A 19,876-nucleotide genomic window follows, 5' to 3' on the forward strand; every position below is an offset into this window, starting at 1 on the left:
TGAAGCTGGTATCTGACTCTTCAGCATCCCCTGGTGCCCTGTTGGCCTGGATCTTACGTCATATGTGCTTTTGGTCTGATGGCCTTTGATGTATGTATTTTTATAGTTTACGTATTTATTTTATTTTTTCATTTATTTTTGAGAGAGACAGAGACAGTGTGAGCAGGGGAGGGGCAGAGAGAGAAGGAGAGAGAGAAAATCCCAAGCAGGCTCTGTGCTGTCAGCGCAGAGCCCGATGTGGGGTTCCAGCTCAGGAAACCGTGAGATCGTGAGCTGGGCTGAAACCGAGAGTCGGACGCTTAACCGACTGAGCCACCCAGGTGCCCCTCCTTTCATATCTTTTTTAACCTAAGTTTAATTTTTATTCCTTGTTTTTTGGCACAAAGTTCACTTACTTGTCTTCATAGTCCACCTCACAATGATAGGCCATTAAAGCAGCATCGAGATACTTCTGCAAACCAACTTCGGTTTGTTAACTTGGCAATCTGTAGCTGTTAGGTTCTTGCCGGTAGATATCAACAGTTGCCAGAATGTCGGAGGTGGGTGACAGCTCGCTGCTCCTCTGTAGGTTCACCACCAGCTTACCATGGGCCAAGCCAGGTTCAGACCTTTCTGGCACAAATGTGTATCAGTAAGCAAAGACCCACTCTGTATGGACTTGATGGTATTTCCGCTGTTCTTACAGGTGATGCAGACACAATGTTCTAGAGCAGGGGTTGGCAAACTATGGCCCTTCCCTTGTTTTTGTCAATAAAGTTTTATTGAAACAGCTATTTCATTTGCCCCCATGTTGTCTGTCACTGCTTTCATGTTACAGTGGCAGAATTGAATAGTTGCATGGATGGCACACAAAGTCTAAAATATTTCTCTATGGATCTTTACAGAAACCTGATCCTTGTTGTGGAGGCAAGATTCTGTTACCCTTTGAGTTGGCATCAGGCAACTGGAATCCTCTAGCTTGATAAGTCATAGGCATTACCCCTAAAAGTTTAGGTTACGGGCCTCCTTAAATTGTTATGTCCTGTTCATGCCAACGTATATATCTTTAGGGTATTATCGCCAATTCAAATACCTTGCATGCTGCTGATCTCCCAAGAGGGCTCATTTGTACTTTTGCTATTCTGACCAACCAACCGCTAATTTCACTATTGAAAACCAGTTTCTAATGCTCATTATGCTAATTTAAAGTCTCTAAGGATGATAGAGATAATGAGAAAACTTAGGAATTGTCCCAGGGTTGTGGGCTTCTCTATGAGAAGTTAGCTGACCATAGTTGTGGCGTGAATTTTAGGATAACTGTCCAAAACCAAGCTATCGACAAATTATTTTAATCATAACATTACTTCAGTGCGCGTAAACATAACGCTAGGTATAAGCACTTAATGCTTATAACTTAAGCGCGGCAGTAAAACCCAAACACATTTACAGATTGTAAATAAAACTGTAATACCAAGAAGTTTAAAATTAATTTTTTATAACACCTTTATTGAGATATAATTCTATGCCATAAAATTCCCCCTTTTAAAACGTACAGGTTGTCAGTATATTCCCAAGGCTGGGTAATGCTTATTGTTACCTGATTCCAGAACAGTCTCATCACCCTCTTACCCCCATTCTATTCTCCTTGCCTCCCAGCCTCTGGCAGCCACATATCTATTTCCTGCCTTATAGAATTGCCTGTTCTGAACTTTTTTTTTAAGTTTTATTTTTATTTCTTTGAGAGAGACAGCGCGAGTGGGGGAGGGTGGAGAACTCCGACCAGGTTCCCTGGAAAGCCTGAAGCTCGAATTCATGAAACCAAGAGTCGGGTGCATAATCGACTGAGCCACTGGGCGCCCCGCCTGTTGTGGACATTTTGTGTAAAGAGAATCTTATCCTATGTGATCTTTGGTAACTGTTGTCTTTCCTAGTATAATATTGTCAGATTTCATCTGGGTTTATTGAGGATGATCAGAATTCATGTGTTTTTAGGTTCATTGCCAGTTCAAATCTCTTGTTGAACCCCTCTGGGGATTTTTTTTTCTTGTGAGTTATTGTACTTTTCCACTCAAGAATTTCCATTTATATAATTTCTATATCTTTATGGATATTCTTTCTTTGGTGAGATAGTGTTCTCATACTTTCCTTTAAGTTTTGTGGCATGGTTCCCTTTAATTTTTAAAAAAAATTTTAATATAATTTATTATCAAATTGGTTTCCATACAATGCCCCGTGTGCATCCCAACAGTGCCCTCCTCCATGCCCATCACCCACTTTCCCCTCTCCCCTACCCCACATCAACCCTCAGTTTGTTCTCAGTATCCAAGAATCTCTTATGGTTTGCCTCCCTCCCTCTCTGTTTGAAACTATTTTTTCCCCTTCCCCTCCCCCATGGCCCTCTGTTAAGTTTCTCAAGATCCACATATGAGTGAAGACATACGGTATCTGTTTTTCTCTGAATGACTTATTTCACTTAGCATAATACCCTTCAGTTCCATCCACCTTGTTGCAAATGGCACGATTTCATTCTTATTGCCAAGTAGTATTCCATGGTATATGTTAACCACATCTTCTTTATCCATTTGCCGGTTGATGGACATTTAGGCTCTTTCCATCATTTGGCTATTGTTGAGAGTGCTGCTATAAACATTGGGGTACAAGTGCCCCTATGCGTCAGCACTCCTGTATCCCTTGGGTAAATTCCTAGCAGTGAAAAAAATTTTTTTTAAGTTTATGTATTTTTGAGAGAAAGGCAGAGCAAGCAGGGGAGGGGCAGAGAGAGAGGGTGAGAGAGAATCCCAAGCAGGCTTCACATTGTCAGCATGGAGCCCAATGCAGGACTTGAGCTCATGAACCTGTGCCGGAACCTGTGTCGGATGCTGAACTGAGCCACCCATGCGCCCCTCCTTTCATTTTTTTGAACTTATTTATAATAAGGATTTAAATTTTTGTCTCTAAATCCGATATCTGGCCTTCCTCAGGAATGGTTTTCACTGACTGTTTTGTGTGTGTGTGTGTGTGTGTGTGTGTGTGTGTGTGTGTGTGTATGGGCCATACTTTGCTATTTGCTTGTCTTGTCATTTTTTTGGTTGAAAGTAAGACATTTTAGATGATATAATGTGGCAGCCCCTCAAGGCAGGATTTTTTTGTTGTTGTCTTTTGCTATTGTTATTCTTGCCTATCTTTGTTTTGTTTGTGAGTTCCCTGCATTCATTTTGTAGTGTTTGTATTTTTCATTGTGGAGGTCTATGAAATGTTTGATAATTAGGTTTAACGATCTGCTAATGATTGAATAGAGATTTTTTTTTTAATGTTTATTTTTGAGAGAGAGATAATGAGCAGGGGAGGGGCAGAGAGAGAGAGAGAGAGAGGGAGAGAGAGAATTCCAAGCAGTCTCAGCACTGTCAGTGCAGAGCCCGATGCAGGGCTCGGACTCACCAACTATGAAATCGTTACCTGAGCCGAAATCAAGAGTCGGACACATAACCAGCTGAGCCACTCAGGCGCCGCTAGAGATTTTCTTAAATTCTTTGAACTTTCTGGTAGCTTTTGCCAAGGGCCTCTGAGCGTGGTTGGGGGCCTGCTTTCAGTGCCGTCTACAACTCTGCCTTAGCCTTCGGTTCCTGTTCCTCTAGAGCCCAAGGTTACTAGCCAGCCGCGAGAGATCAAGCCCTTTTTGCTTCAACCCTCATCATACTCACAGCTCGCAGATGCGTGTGTGTGAACTCGTAGATGCCCCGGGATATTTCACACCTTATCAGAGCCTCTTACAGGCATCTGCTTCCCCGTTTTCCCTTCCACGCCTTTTAGTTAGCCTTTCGGTAGCTCCGAGTGGTCATGCTTCTCCAGCAGCTGTGATGTTAAACCTTTGCCCGTTGTCACTGTTTTCCGTAAATGACCTGGCTGTAGGTGTGTTTGTGCAGCGAGCAGAGTCAGGTGATATGAACAGAAGGCCTGGGGATGCAGTTTTGAAGCAAGCCATGGGAGTACTCTGTGCGTCTGTGCTCTCCGGGGACCGCTAGGCTGCTGGTTTTCACAGTTAGGTTTCCACGGCTACCGCAAAGCGAGAGAGAAGGGGACGGGACTGAGGCCACGAAGTCATCTCTATCGCTGTGCTTCAGTCACACTTCTTGAGTAAGTGCCCCTTGTGTTTTGGTGAGCCTTTATTTAATTTTTAGAACTCTGAGAAAGTTGACGTGGAGAACTTTCTGTCAGCGTTCCTGCTGCCTTTCAGACACGAGCGGAGTTTGAGAGTTCTTCCTCTGACGTGCCGGACGTGCTTCTGATGAATATTAGCTTCGTGAAACTTTTTGTAATTGTGGGCGTGTTCGAACGTGCACGAAAGAACAGTTTATACCGATAGGATCTCCTCCGCAGGTGCCGTCATTCGGCCTTAGTATTATTTATATTTTTGCGATGTTTGCTTTATTACATTTGCTAATCTCTTTTCATGGGTGTCTTGGAATATTTTAAAGCAAATCTTAAATATATGTATAAAATATATATAAACTCTTATCTGTAAATATTTCAGGATAAACAACATTAACGTGGACGATGATGTTTCCCTGAAACTTTGTTACTGCTCCGAACGAGAAGGTGGCCGTAAATGCTGTAGCCCGAGAGCTTCTGAATTGGTGTCCACCATGTGCCTTGGGGTCCCTCATTCTCTGGCCACTTTTCTCTGTGAAACTTTGAATTGAATAGCTCACTGTGACATCCTTTGGCCTTTACTCAGCAAGAATGCATCATTTATTTAGATCTTTTCTTGCTCTTTTCTCCTTGATGTCTCATTTCCTTTTTTTGCTTTTTTTTTTTTTAATGTTTATTCATTTTTGAGAGAGAGAGAGAGAGAGAGAGAGAGAGAGAGAATGAGTGGGGGAGGAGCAGAAAGAGAGGGAGATACAGAATCCAAAGCAGGCTCCAGGCTCTGAGCCATCAGCCCAGAGCCCGACGCGGGGCTCGAACCCACAAACCACGAGATCATGACCTGAGCCAACGTTGGACGCTTAACCGACTGAGCTGCCGAGGCACCCCTCCTTTTTTTGCTCTTGACCTAATCTCAAACATGAATGCAAGTGCGCCTTCTGAAATTCAGATTATTCAGATACACATTTATTTTTCCTTGTCAGAATGAAAACACTAAGTGAAAAAAAATCATAAATTCTCAGACCCTATAATATTGGCATTAAACTGAAACATTTAAGTAACCCCGGATGCTGGTGAAAGTGTTTGTGTTGGGAGATGCATTAACTGTGGGCTTTTCAGGCAGGCTATTTCTTCTGTCAAAGATGAAAATTTTGACCTAGGAGCTTTAAGAATGGCATCCTACATATATTCTTATGTAGTTCTGAAAAAGGGAATATATACAAGCATAGTCACCGAAAAGTACTTCTGGAGATAACACCAGTGCCCGTGAGCTGTTAAATGGAAGATGTCTAAGAGCCTCTGTTAACGAAAAAAAGTTGAATTGCGTAACAGTATTTCTATCACAATCTCCTCTGTATGTAGAAAATAAAATTGCATGTATCCAGTTTGCATTGTGTTTGGATACTGGTAACAGACTACAAATGAAAGTGGCTTAATGAAGACAGAGGCTTCTTTTTCTCGCATCAGTGCTGCCTCGAGGTTGGCAGTCTAGGGCTGGTATGTCGGTGCCCTGCTGTCATGGGGGACCCAGCCCTCTCTCTTCCTTTTCCACCAACCTGCCTAATGATTTCCATTCTCAAGGTTCCCTCTTGGTCTGAGACATCTGTAGTAGCCTTTAAGTCTTTGTGGGAGTTAGGAAGAGTGAGGACAGGTAGAAAGGCCAAAATAGGACCCCTTCCAGCTGATTCCATCCCTTTAAGCAGCCTTCCGAGAAACCCAATACGACATTTCTCTTTATACCCACCGATTAGCACACAGTCACATGGCCACATGAGATTACGCAAAAGGCAGAGAACCCTAGTGGTTTATTTGGGGTGGCAGTCAAGGTCCTGGTGCGAAGGAGAAAGGAATCATGGGTGTTGGGTAAGTGTAGCCGGGTCTGTCACTATATAAATATGCTTTCAGGCATGATGGCACAGAATACTTCTGTAAGCACCCATGAGAGCCCGTTACCACTGGGTACCCTGGGGAGCAGAGTAGGAGGAGAGAATGAGGGGAGGCAGAGTGTCTGCATTTTACCTTATATCCGGCTGTACTGTTGGATATTTCTTTCTCAGGAGCACGTTATACTTCTACAATTGTGGTAAAGAGAAACTCAACAACCACAGAAACCCATGGTTCATTAAGGAAAGTATTAGATCATCTATCTGATAATCCATAGTGTGCCACAGTTTCATTGTTAATGTGTTTCTTGGTGGCAGGAAAGTATTACGGTAACTCCTTAAGAGGACCTGAGGAGCGGGGCGCCTGGGTGGCTCAGTCGGTTGAGCGTCCGACTTCAGCTCAGGTCATGATCTCATGGTCCGTGAGTTCGAGCCCCGCGTCGGGCTCTGTGCTGACTGCTCAGACCCTGGAGCCTGCTTCCGATTCTGTGTCTCCCTCTCTCTCTGCCCCTCCCCTGTTCATGCTCTGTCTCCCTCTGTCTCAAAAATAAATAAGCGTTAAAAAAAATAAAAAAAAAAAAAAAAAAAAAAAAAAAAAAAAAAAGAGGACCTGAGGAGCAAGCCGGAATGTCCAGGCTTAGGAATCATTATGGTCCCAGAAGGAAGTGGGACAGATGTGTTTTGAGGTTTCTTGTGACCTTTGTATTCTGTGACTTACTGCATTTATGGAGTAAGACTGGGCTTGGTATGAATTCTCAATTCTGCTGACCAACAGCGCGCATTAAGAACGCTTACCGGGGGCATCTGGGTGGCTCAGTTGGTTAAGCATCTGACTTCGGCTCAGGTCATGATCTCACAGTTCGTGGGTTTGAGCCCCGCGTCGAGCTCTGTGCTGACGGCTCAGAGCCTGGAGCCTGTTTCAGATTCTGTGTCTCACTCTCTCTCTGCCCCTCTCCCACTCGCTTTCTGTCTCCCTCTCTCTCAAAATTAAATAAACATTAAAAAAAAAAAAAAAAAGAATGCTTACCTGATGATGGGCCCTGGTGTCACTGAGAAAAGTGGCTCCTTTCTAAGGTATAACCACAGTAGGAGGTAGTAAAACATAAAGCATAAAATAAAAGTGTGTGTTTCACGGACATCTGTGTATTCATGTATATTAATAGGGATTTATATAGGGTAACTTAAATGAATCCTCTGACCTTTATAAATAGCTATAAAATTTTATTGACTCAAAGAGGGCTTTTGGAATTTATGCCTAATGGTTTTGCTGGGCACTGTTTCCTCGTTCAGGTAATATGTTCTGCGCTTTTAACGATCCTGTCGTTTCCTGTGGCCCCATACGGAGTACAAGCCATTAACATGGTTTCCAGTGTGCCATTTTGGAAAGGCGGTGTTTTGCGCCTCCGTACCTGGCTTCTGTAAAACAAACTATTTTCAACCATTTGTTCGGTGTGGTTTGAACATATGAGTATATATATGGCTCCGATGAATCAAGAATAATTTCGTGTCCAGCGGCTTCCTTTTTCAGCAGTGTTTATTGGGCGTGTATTGGCACAGGGGATTCAGTTGTTACAGTTAAGAGCAGTTGGTATGCTTCTTACTCTGTAGGAGTTTAAAGTCTGTAATAAACAGTAGCAACATAGCCAAAGGTAAACGAAACCAAATTAACCCCTTCTGGCTGGGGAATCCCACCGTTCCGCTGAGCTCAATCGTCATCTGCGTGATTACGTCCGCACGGAGGGTGCGTCTCCATTTCTGTCCGGATAGACGTGCGACATTTGCTGTCAGTGCTCAGTCCCGTGCTTTGAGAGCTGGGAAAAAAACCCACCTTGAGCCTCTACAGTGGTCCTCCTTTTTTGAATCATTGACTCATTGGAGAACCTGGTAAAAAGCGTGTATCTCCCTGGTAGAATGAATGACAGCATCTACACAAACTATTCGCGTATGGGTTTACGAGGTTCCTGGACCATTTAATCCCGTCGACAGAGAAGTCCTGATGCTGAGCAGCTTCTCATTTTCATAGATGAATAAGCTGAGACCTGGAGAAACTGAGTGAATTCCTGATAGTGATTTCATGCACATTTTCAAGATTCCACAGCTGCACTTTGGGGTCTCTAAAACACAGTGCATTGTGGCCAATGTCCTGTGGAAATGCCCGGTGCTCTACTCAAGAAAACACATCCCGGCAAAAACGTTCATCAGTGAGAAGTGTTAAAAGATTGAAAAATAGGAGCAGTGAAGATTTCCTCAACTCTGTGCAAGTTAAAGCCAGGTGTCACTGAGAAAAAGTTACTTTCTTTTTTCTTTTTTTTTTTTTTTTAAAGTTCATTTCTTTTGAGAGAGAGAGTGAGAGAGCACAAGCAGGTGAGAGGCAAAGAGAAGGAGAGACAGAATCTTAAGCAGGTTCTATGCCATCAGTGCAGAGCCCCATGTGGGGCTTGAACTCATGAACCGTGAGATCGCGACCTGAGCCGAGATTAAGAGTCAGACACTTAACCGACTGAGCTGCCCAGGTAGCCTGAAAAGTGGCTCCTTTTTAAGGTACAACCACAACGGGAAGTAATAACATATAAAGTATAAAAGGGTGTGTTTCACTGACATCTGTGTATTCATATATATTTATAGGGGTATAAATAGGGTAATCTAAATGAATCCTCTGACCTTTAGAATCTGTAACCTGAAAATAGGGAAACAACAGGGAATAAGTTAAAAAAAAATTTTTTTTAATGTTTAAGAGAGAGAGAGAGAGAGAGAGAGAGAGAGAGAGGGAGAGACAGAGCCTGAGTAGGGGAGGGGCAGAGAGAGAGGGAGACACAGAATCTGAAGCAGGTTCCAGGCTCTGAGCTGTCAGCACAGAGCCCGACACGGGGCTCGAACCCACGAACCGAGAGATCATGACCTAAGCTGAAGTCGGACACTTAACCGACTGAGCCACCCGGGTGCCCCAATGTGTATTTATTTTTAAGAGAGAGACAGAGTGCGAGCGGGGGAGGGACAGAGAGAGAGGGAAACACAGAACCGGAAGCAGGCTCCAGGCTCTCAGCTGTCAGCACAGGGCCCGACGTGGGGCTCGAACCCATGAACTATGAGATCATGACCTGAGCTGAGGTTGGATGCTTAACCAACTGAGCCACCCAGGCGCCCCAGGGAATAGGTTTTATATGCGTGGTGTGTGGCTGACCTCACCCTGTGCTGCACTGGGGAGCTGTCGGGGTTAAGCCTCCACCCCCACTCCCAAACCTAGGTTCAGCCACGGGACCATCTTCCCTTCCTCCTTATCTGGTGTTAGGGAGTATCTAGTACCTGCCGGAGACCAGTTGTCTGGGATGAAGGTCATGCAGCCTGAGCCGTGGCCTGAACACAAACATTGCAAAAATGTGCATTTGCAGTCACACTGTGTTTTGTGCTTTTGGTAGAAATAGAGGGGCCTGACTTCTCCGTTTTCCTTCTTCGCTTATTTTGAGAGGCCGAAACGTGGCACAATTGACATTTCCCCCCTCCTTTTCCTTGACAGCATCTCCTGGGCAGTCCGCAGCCGTCTTCTGTCCAGCTCTGGGTCTCCTTTGGCCGGAAGCCCATGCGAGCGGCCCAGTTTGTCACAAGACATCCTATTAATGTGAGTGGGGTCCACTTGGGGGTGGAAAGAAGTGTATCGTCCCCATGTAGGGTTCGGGGGAAGGGTGTTGGAGGAATGTCCTTCTGGGTAGGCGTTGGATGGAATCCCCCTGCATTCACTTGCTAGATGGGTCTCTAGAAAGAACCATTGTGCTTTGGCCATCTTGGTCTGTTTTCTCCCTCTTCCCTGTTTGAAGCACAACTCAACGGGAGCCTTCATTTGCTTTATGTGGAGAGGGATTGGCAGGGAGGTTTGGGACCAGAGTCCGTGGGCTCAGTGTGCCAGTACTAAAGGATTGGGGAGCTAGTGACCACAGTTATTGATGAGGCACCTGCTGTGTTGCTTACAGATGGCCGGGTTCCAAAACAGGATAAGATTTGGGTCCCACCCTTTTAGAAACACACAGGTTGGACATGCGGAGAATCGAGCCGAGGAGGAAATCATATGTAGTCAAACGCTTGACTCCCGCATGTGTGTGTTAGCACGTAGAGATCAATAGGGACGATCAGCGTCGGCTGGGGTCATCAGAGAGGTGACCACAGGCAGGAGGTGGCATTTAAAAAAAAAATTTTTTTTTTTACGTTTATTCATTTTCGAGAGAGAGAGAGAGAGAGACAGAACATGAGCGGGGGAGGGGCAGAAAGAGAGGGAGACAGAACCTGAAGCAGGCTCCAGGCTCTGAGCTGTCAGCATAGAGCTTGACGTGGGGTTTGAACTCATGGACCATGAGATCAAGACCTGAGCCAAAGTTGGGTGTCCAACCGACTGAGCCACCCAGGCTCCAAAGGTGGCATTTTTTTTTTTATAATTTTTTTTTTCAACGTTTTTATTTATTTTTGAGACAGAGAGAGGCAGAGCATGAACAGGGGAGGGGCAGAGAGAGAGGGAGACACAGAATCGGAAGCAGGCTCCAGGCTCTGAGCCATCAGCCCAGAGCCCGACGCGGGGCTCGAACTCACGGACCGTGAGATCGTGACCTGAGCTGAAGTCGGACGCTCAACCGACTGAGCCACCCAGGCGCCCCTTTTTTTAATGTTTATTTATTTCGAGAAAGAGAGAGAGTGCATGTGCCTGAGTGAGGGAGGGGCAGAGAGAAAGAATCTCAAGCAGGCTCCATGCACAGCCCAACGCCAGGCTCAATCCCTTGAGATCATGACCTGAGCCGAAACCAGTCGGACACAACCAACTGAGATGCCCAGGCGCTCCGGGAGGTGGCATTTGAAGGCCTTGCCTCTAGCAGCGGGCGTGGTGGCAGGCTGGTGGCTCAGGTGGAGAACATTCTTATCAACTCTTTGCTTTTTATGGGTTCTGCCTTCCTTTGGTACCTTAGAGACAATGCAAGGAAAGGAAATGCACATTAATGTGTATCGTGCTTTGTGCTAATGATAGATCTCCTGGGAAAAAGAGGGAGGAGACATTATTAACTACAAAGAGGTTCTAAGGTCATTTACGGAGTCCGGCGGCCCACTCTTTCGTGCCCCATTTGCCAGTAAGGGGCTTACTCCAGCTACAGGGCATCCTCAGCCCCTCGACGGAGAGAGCTGGCCAAGCCTTCACCAAGCTTTGGAAGCTGTCCATGGGCTCCGGGCCTACGCCTGTCCTTGGGACATTTGGAAGTCATTACTTTAGCGTCCATAAGGAAAGCCCACTACGCGGCTGTGTTTTTTGACTTGTGCGTTTTTTGGTTCTTGATTCCAAAGGAATATTACATCGCAGATGCCTCCGAGGACCAGGTATTTGTGTGCGTCAGTCATAGTAACAGCCGCACCAACTTGTACATCTCGGAGGCAGAAGGGCTGAAATTCTCCCTGTCCTTGGAGAACGTGCTGTATTACAGCCCAGGAGGGGCGGGCAGTGACACGCTGGTGAGGTAAGATGATGAGTCCCTCCCCTGCTTTCTTACATCGCTGCAGCCCCCACCATCACGTGGGTGTTTTTCAACGTTACCTGAGCATTTGGACTCACCTGGTGAGTTTTTGGAAAGCCCGATGCCTGGCTTGTGCTGTTTAACCACTTTGGGGTGTGGCCAGGGTAGGGAGATTAAAACAATTTTTGGGTAATGTTTATTTATTTTGGAGAGACAGAGCACAAGTGGGGGAGGGACAGAGAGAGAGGGAGACACAGAATCTGAAATAGGCTCTGAGCTGTGAGCGCAGAATCCGATGCGGGGCTCGAACTCGGGAACAGCGAGATCACGACCTGAGCCAGAGTCAGACGTTTAACTGACTGAGCCACCCAGGCGCCCCTGGGGTATGAAGATGTTAAAAAGCCCTCGGGGGGATTTGGATGTGATGCCAAGGCTGAGCATGTGTCAACCCCTCCCTGGGTTCCTGTCCTTCAGTTGTCTGGCTTTGTGGTCTCTGAGTCAGTGGGAAGAAGCACTTGGAAAATGTCAAGCTGTCATGGGTAGGCTGGTGTGGGTAGCCATGGGGCCTGGCCTCCAAGTGACTCAGGTTAATAGGCATTTTTTTTTTCGTACTGTAATTGCAAACATTACTCTGTGGGTGTCTATGGAAAGGGACCCGTCTGGTGAAGCTGGCTGGAGGGCAGCGAGGTCTGGTCTGAGGCCACGACCACCAGGTCAGAGGGCTTGGGATTGCCGTCCATGGTCTCTCATCAGGCTGGTGATTGATGTAGTCACCACTTCTCTCAACAAGGACACTGCTGCTCTGGGCCAGAGCCTGTTCCAGGCACCGCAGTGAGATCACGTGACCAGTGACGAAAAGTCAAAACAGGGCCCCTGTTCCACGGAGCTTTTGTTCTCACTGGGGGAAGACAGAACATAGACGGATATGTGATTTGTGGGGTGGCGGTGAGTGCTGGGAAGCAAAGTGAAGCAAGTTAAGAGGACGGGATTATGAGCGTGTTATTTCGTATAGGCTGGTCATGGAAGGCTGTTCTAGGACAGTGACATTTCAGCAGGTGCCTGAGTTATGTGAGGGAGGAAGAGGCAGGCACCTGGGGAAGGGCACTGCAGGCAGAGGGAACAGCATGCACAGAGGCTGTGAGGTTGGACGCTGTTGGTTTATTTTAGGAGCGGTGAGAAGGCCGGAGTGGATCCAACAGCTGGAGGAGGAGGGAGAGAACCCAAGATATGGGATCTAAGAGAGCAGGGCTCAGATTGTAGAAGGACTTCGAGAGCATGCAGAGAACTTGCTTTTTCTTCTTTCTAAGCGGAATGTGGAGGGTTTTGACCGGAAGATGGACATGGTCTGATTTAACCCATTATATTTTTAAAAACCATTTTAAACACTGTGAATTGCATTATATAAAGGAGAGCACACGAAACATAAATGGTCAGTGTTATCAATAATTTCAGGTGAACACTCCTGTGACTTATCTTTGAAAGAAGCCATCTGGATGCTGTGTGCAACGTAGACTCTGGAAAGATTCTGGGAAGCAGTGTTAGAGAAATCCAGGCCAAGTGGGGATTGCTGTGGGCTGGGCCCAGGGCAGTAGTGGCGGAGATGAGGGAAATGGGCAAATTCTGATCCTTTGCTGGTAGATTTGCTGCTCGGCTCTGGAGAGTCAGGGGCCCCACTGCTGCCTGGGCTGGGCCATTGGCAGAATGATGCCCGGTGCGGAGTCAGGGAGTCAGGGAGTCAGGGAGTCAGGGAGGGCTGGGTGAAGGGCAGGTGTTGGGGGAAAAAAGCAAGACTTCGGATTTGGACTCACCAGGTCGGCTGTGCCTGTTGGATGCCCATGGGGAGAACTTTCTATGTGGTCTCTGATAGTGCTTTTCCACTCGCTGTTTCGGCTCTTTTGGAGGTGTGTCCTATTTTATGCCTTACTTCCCCACCCCCCCCGCCCCCCAGTATAAACTCACGAGTCATTTATTATTCAGTGTGTGTTAATGTGTTCTAAACCATACCTACCATGATTCAGCTTCAGATTTTTCTGGTTTGGTCTGTGGCAGGCTCTTTGGCCTGGTTCCTGTGTCCTTTTTGTTTTCTTTTTAAAATAATTTATCGAGGTGGAATTCACGTAACATTAGCTTACGTATTACCCTTTACATATATATCAGATACATATATATCTGATATATATATTAATGTTTATTTATTTATTTTATTTAAAAAAAAATTTTTTTTTTCAACGTTTATTTATTTTGGGGACAGAGAGAGACAGAGCATGAACGGGGGAGGGGCAGAGAGAGGGGGAGACACAGAATCGGAAACAGGCTCCAGGCTCCGAGCCATCAGCCCAGAGCCCGACGCGGGGCTCGAACTCCCGGACCGCGAGATCGTGACCTGGCTGAAGTCGGACGCTTAACCGACTGCGCCACCCAGGCGCCCCTTAATGTTTGTTTTTGAGAGACAGAGGGTGAGTGGGGGGAGGGGCAGAGAGAGAGGGAGACAGAATCCAAAGCAGGCTCCAGGCTCTGAGCCGTCAGCCCAGAGCCCGACGCGGGGCTCGAACTCCCGGACCATGAGATCGTGACCTGAGCCGAAGCGGGACGCTCAACCGACTGAGCCACCCAGGCGCCCCTCCTTCCTTTTATTATAATTAAAACTATAAGCCATTATTCCTCAGGCCTTTTATAGATTCTGGGTTTTTTTGCCCCCTCACCTTTGAGAGCCTCTGGCTGTGGAACAGGTAAATCACAGCTTGCGGGAGGTTTCCTTATCCTCCACATTCGTCAGGTAATCAGGGTAGAGATCTCAGGGCAGAGCTGAAGCCAGAAGCCGAGGAGAGCGGCTCCCCAGGAGGCAGTAAGCTCAGTTATGTGACCATATGTCCCTGTCACATACACGCACGGTCCTTTATTTGGTCACAGAGGTCACACTACCGCCCTGCCTGAGCATACGATCCAGGTCGGAAATTGGAAACAGATTTGTGTATACACTCACAGACCAACACAGGCTCAGCCTTCTGGTCGCTCTCCTCAGATTTTATCTCACGACTGGAGATCTTCAGGTAAGCTCCTTTGAGTCCAGTTTTGTCACCCACTTCTCCATCTCAGCAAGGTGAAATGGGCTAAGGGTGAGTGAGCGGATTAGGTGGGCAGGCTGATTGAGAAAAACAGCGCAACACAAAGGAAAACAAAACACAGCACTTCTGTGGTATTTGAAATGAGTTGTTCTTTGAACGCAATAGGAAAAGTGCCAAAGAACCGATCCTAACTTGCTTTGAGAACTGGAGGAGGAGTTCCTAACGGGGTGACCCTGGCACTGGGGGGATGGGCAGAGCAGAAATGTCATGGAAAGTGATGTCTGGGTGGAGGACCAGGTGTGGAGAGGAGATGTCAGGCCTGGCGGGGGGCAACTGAGGAGAACCTCAGATGAGGGCGAGGCGGCCTTGGGTTCTGGAGGGAGGGTGGTCGAGTGGCCCTGGTGCGTGGCCGGGGAGCAGGGGCAGGTGCTGTTGTGAGGGCTAACGAGAAGAAATGTAGGAAAATGGATGAACAGAGGGCGCTCGGGGAGAGGTGAGTTGTCGCAGGGCCCAAGGGGAGCCGACAGGACAGTCTGGGGAGCGTGTGAGGCACGGAGGACAGGTTTCTGCTTGGATCCAAGAGCCCAAAATTCCAGGGGAATGACCAGAGGGAACAAGCAGGGCTCTTTTGATGAGAGAAACCCAGACCTCCCGTATGCGTGAAGGAAGCCATTGGAGCTGACGGTGGCAGCTTCATGATGATGGAATCCAACACCGTATTGCTGAGGCAAACAGGGAGCAGGTAGATGAGAGATCTTGAACCGATTTCCAAAGCAGCAACCAAAACATAACTCCAGTAGACCTAAGGAAACCACATGTCAGAATATGTGGTCTCAACACCCGTAGCTTACTGAGGATTGTGCTCCGTCTCTCACCCTGAGGTAGCTTTGTCAGTGCTTTTTAAAAATGTCCTTTTTCAGGGGCGCCTGGTGGCTCAGTCGGTTAAGCGTCCGACTTGGGCTCAGGTCATGATCTCACGACCAGGGAGTTCGAGTCCTGGATGGGGCTCTGTGCTGACCGCTCAGAGTCTGCTTCGGATTCTCTCTCTCTCTCCTCTCTCTCTCTCTCTCTCTCTCTCTCTCTCTCTCTCTCTGCCCCTCCCCCACTCACCCTCTGTCTCTCTCTGTCTCTCAAAAATGAATAAACATTAAAAAAAATTTTTTCAAAAATTTCCTCCTCTGCCTCAGAGCCTGGAGCGTGCTTCTTTCTGTCTGAGGAGGCCAAGCACCCAACCAGCTCAAGATTTATACAGCAGATCATGGAAGAAAGCACTTCTGTGTTTTGTTTTGTTTTGTTTTGTGTTTAAACAAAGCCCAGTGGCTCAGAACCCTTTTAAATAAAGGACACACTTCCAGTTTTGAAAGCCACGTGTGAAGTCTGGTTAGCGCTTCTCCGCGATCTGTTGCATTTGAATCCTGTGGTACCTTTTCAGTGCAGAGCTACTTTCCAGTGAAATCAATGTCCTAGCATGGCAGTTCAGGCCTGGGAGGGCTTATTCTCTGCATCGCTGTTACCAAGTAGAACCTCAAGTTTCTAGAACCATCCTCGCTCTGCATATGGCCTCCTTGGGTAGGGATTCTGCTCTGCTTTCTGACAGAAACCCTATGGGCTTCTGTCCGATCAGCGTGTTGGATAATTAGTCGAAAGTGTAAGGCTGTGTAAGCTGTCACACCGTATTCCTGCAGATTGGGGTAAAGCCCCAGCTCTTCTATTAGCGTCTGGCAAGACCAGCTTATTGTTTTCCGTTGGCCGAGGCTCACTGGAGGATTTGCGGTGAATTTGTTAGTGAAGAACTGGGTGGGACCCTTTCATCAGCTTTCTGTGTTGTACTCAGCATTCTGAACTCCCTACCGAGGGGATCAGTATCCTGGCCTTCAAGGTTAAAAAACAGTCACATTAAAAAAAAAACAGAGGTGGCGCAGTCGGTTAAGCGTCCAACTTCAGCCAGGTCACGATCTCGTGGTCCGGGAGTTCGAGCCCCGCGTCAGGCTCTGGGCTGATGGCTCAGAGCCTGGAGCCTGTTTCCGATTCTGTGTCTCCCTCTCTCTCTGCCCCTCGCCCGTTCATGCTCTGTCTCTCTCTGTCCCAAAAATAAATAAACATTGAAAAAAAAAATTAAAAAAAAAACAAAAACAAAAACAAAACAGAAAACCAACAGGTTATTCAACTGTGACAAGGGACCGGGTGCTGTTACGTGCTACAATATGGGCGAATGTCGAAAACATGGGAAAGTAACCATAAAAAAGGCCACATGTTGCACGATTCCGATGATAATGAAACATCCAGAACAGGCAAACCTGGAGAGAGGAAAACTAACTAGTGGCGAGGGCTTGCCAGGACCTGGGATGGGAAGGAGACGGGGAATGCTTGCCAATGGGTATGGGGTTTCTTTCTGAGATGCTGGAAAGGTTCTGGAACCAGATAGTGATGCTGGTACAACACAACGTTGCAAGTGTACTTCATGCCATTGAGTTCTGTCCTTTGAAACAGTTAAGTTTTATGTTATTTACAATAAAAACATACCAAGGAAATGTCAATTCTGGTCCGCAGCTGTTTATTTTCTCTTACGCAGGTATTTTGCAAATGAGCCATTTGCTGACTTCCACCGAGTGGAAGGGTTACAAGGAGTCTACATTGCTACTCTGATTAACGGTTCTATGAATGAGGAGAACATGAGATCAGTCATCACCTTTGACAAAGGTGGCACGTGGGAATTTCTTCAGGCTCCAGCCTTCACAGGATATGGAGAAAAAATCAATTGTGAGGTATCGATGCTTTCATCTTGTTTGGGCTTTTAATACAAATTTTTATGTGGCGATCTGCCCTTACAGTTCCCAAACTCAGCACCCAGGCACCCGGGGCTGCCGTGGTGAACTCCCAGGGGCACCTGGGATGTTTTTAAGTTTTTAAGGGACACACATGACAACGTGATATTTGTTCGTCACCCTGTGAAATGCTGTCTTGAGTTAGTTCCTAGTTTCAACATTACTTCATGCTGTATTTCTTTGGGAGGCATCGTTCCTTGGTGAAGCTGGATTTTCTAGCAGGTGATAAGATAAAAAGCAAGTGGGAAAATCAGGGTGGAGCAGGAAATGACATTGGTATGATTCTAAACTTTGAGAGGTTACGTAGTACCCATCAGGTGCACGTATCCCGTATTAAGCAAATGTGGTTATTTAAGAATGAAATAGAAATTTTGTTTTCTTTCTCTTTCTGTGTGTATGTATATATGTGTGTGTATATATATGTGTGTGTGTGTGTGTGTGTACATGTATATATACATATGTATATATATATTTTTTTTTGAGGTGCTACTAAGTTATTAGAACATGTATACTTATTTAAGTTGCTTGGCCTTAACTACTTAAAAACCAAGTGTTGGTATTTCTTCTGGCCTGAGGCTGCTATAAAAAATTCACGGGGATACGAATTATGTTGTGAACCAGAAAAGTTTTGGAAACTCTGACATTTAAAGTCCCACATTGATGTGGAACTTGAAAAAAAAAATGCTTTCTTGAATAGAATTTAGGATTCTACAATTTTCCCAATCAGTGGCTCCATCTGAAAATCTGAGAATATGAAAGGTATTAGTTGGTCTCACTAAAGGGTTCCCCCTCCCCTAGGTGGCTCCTTTCTTGTCTCTTGGAAGAACAGTGTGTTCTTGGCTTTGAGTTCCTTGGCCTTATGTGACATCCCACACCTCCACTTTCGCCTTGCACAAGGGATCTGGGGTATATAAAGTAGGTGGGCAGAAGGAACTCAGAAAAACTCGAGTGGCAGCAGTTCTCGGAAAAACCGTAAGAGTTAGACGGTCACCTGGTCTTTTGGGTTTTTGAATTTTGTTTGTCCACGATTGTGTCGACTCTACTGTATGCTGTATCTGTGGCCATTGGGAAATTTGTTTTGGAGGCTCTTGCTTTCCCCAGGCTTCTCGGTTACTCTTCCCTATTTGGCAACAGGTTTCGGCTTACCGCATGGAGTCTCACTCGGGGAAGAGGCAGGATAGAAGTAGATAAGAGACAAACATACAGGTGCTTCTTTATTCAGGAGTGTCTTCTAGACTTGGGGAGTGTTTCGTGAGTCTGTGTGGATGGGGGTGGGCTGCTTTTGAGTGTCCGCTGGGGGTCTGAGCCCTAGTTGTATAGAATTAATGGTGGTGTTGAAACTCAGCTTATTCCCCTGACTGATCTGTTTAGTTATGAGTTGTACAACAGTTGGTCGAGCTTTTCGTTTCTGCTTGTGAGTTTAGGTGGTGAAAGAACAGGTTGGTTGGCACATCTTTCTTTGAGACCCAGCCTAACTTGCTCCAGTTTTCATTTGCGAAACTGCGATGCCAGCAAGGTGGACGTTTGTTAGATCCTTTTTTATAAAAACCAGCGTATCTTGCAGACCATGTCAACTTTTACCCATTAACGTGAGCGCACCCAAGAGTTACCCCGTCTAGAACACCAGACGTGGCCGAATGACATTCGACCAGCACATTCTGGCCAAGGGAACCAGGCCTGACCACACAGCAAACGGCTTTGTTTGCAGAACTATTAAAATCCGAATGTGAAGTGGTGGAGGCGAATTTGAGTAACTAGTTTTGCAGTGGACGTTCATCGCAGGGCTGGTTCTTTGGACGAATGCAGACTGCATCACAATTGTTCTCATGTGGATTTTTAGATCTCATGTGTTGTACATCTGGGAGCTTTGTGACTTCTGATCCGTGGTGTTTCCTCTGACGGCGTTGCGTAAATCCTATTTGCAGTTGATCTCTCCTGACTTAAACAGCGAATGCCCTGAAATCATTTCATTTCTCTTCGGTCCCAAATCACGTGAGAGTTATCTCTGGGCAATCTAGAGGGAGTGATAGCTTTCGATCTATTTGAGTTGACACTGATTTCTAATTGCCATTCTCTGAGAGTCTCCGAAGGAATGTTTTAATTTTATTTTTCTCTTTTCTTCAGCGGGAGGCATCTGTGTGGTTCGGATAATCGCATCCACCTGCGGTGGGAGGGGGGACGGTGTGGGGACAGCTGGGGCGTGAGTTCTGGTTTCCTCTGGGCCAGATTCCCTTTTCGCTGTGTGTGGCCGCAGTGTCCTCGCTCGGGCCTCCGTGTGTTGGGGGAGCGGGAGGCACCCTGTCACGTGCTGATGGGGTCTGGAACTTGTGTCCCGTAGCTCGCCCAGGGCTGTTCCCTCCACCTGGCCCAGCGGCTCAGCCAGCTGCTCAACCTTCAGCTCCGGAGGATGCCCATCCTGTCCAAGGAGTCCGCTCCCGGGCTCATCATTGCCACTGGTAGGTCTGCGTTGCCGCTTCTCCCTTAGGCCCCGAGCT

The 19,876-nt window shown here is 46.7% G+C and overlaps 1 protein-coding gene across 1 annotated transcript in view; it reads left to right on the forward strand.

Moving 5' to 3' along the window:
* The window catches only part of SORL1 (sortilin related receptor 1), a 172,305-nt gene that overhangs the window by 43,031 nt on the left and 109,398 nt on the right, over positions 1 to 19,876 (forward strand). The window contains 4 exon segments of the mRNA XM_030333675.1: positions 9,523 to 9,624; positions 11,325 to 11,494; positions 17,129 to 17,321; positions 19,720 to 19,837. Coding sequence (XP_030189535.1) covers positions 9,523 to 9,624; positions 11,325 to 11,494; positions 17,129 to 17,321; positions 19,720 to 19,837 — 583 coding nt within the window.

The sequence above is a fragment of the Lynx canadensis genome, chromosome D1, assembly GCF_007474595.2.
Source record: "Lynx canadensis isolate LIC74 chromosome D1, mLynCan4.pri.v2, whole genome shotgun sequence".
Lineage (NCBI taxonomy): Eukaryota > Metazoa > Chordata > Mammalia > Carnivora > Felidae > Lynx > Lynx canadensis.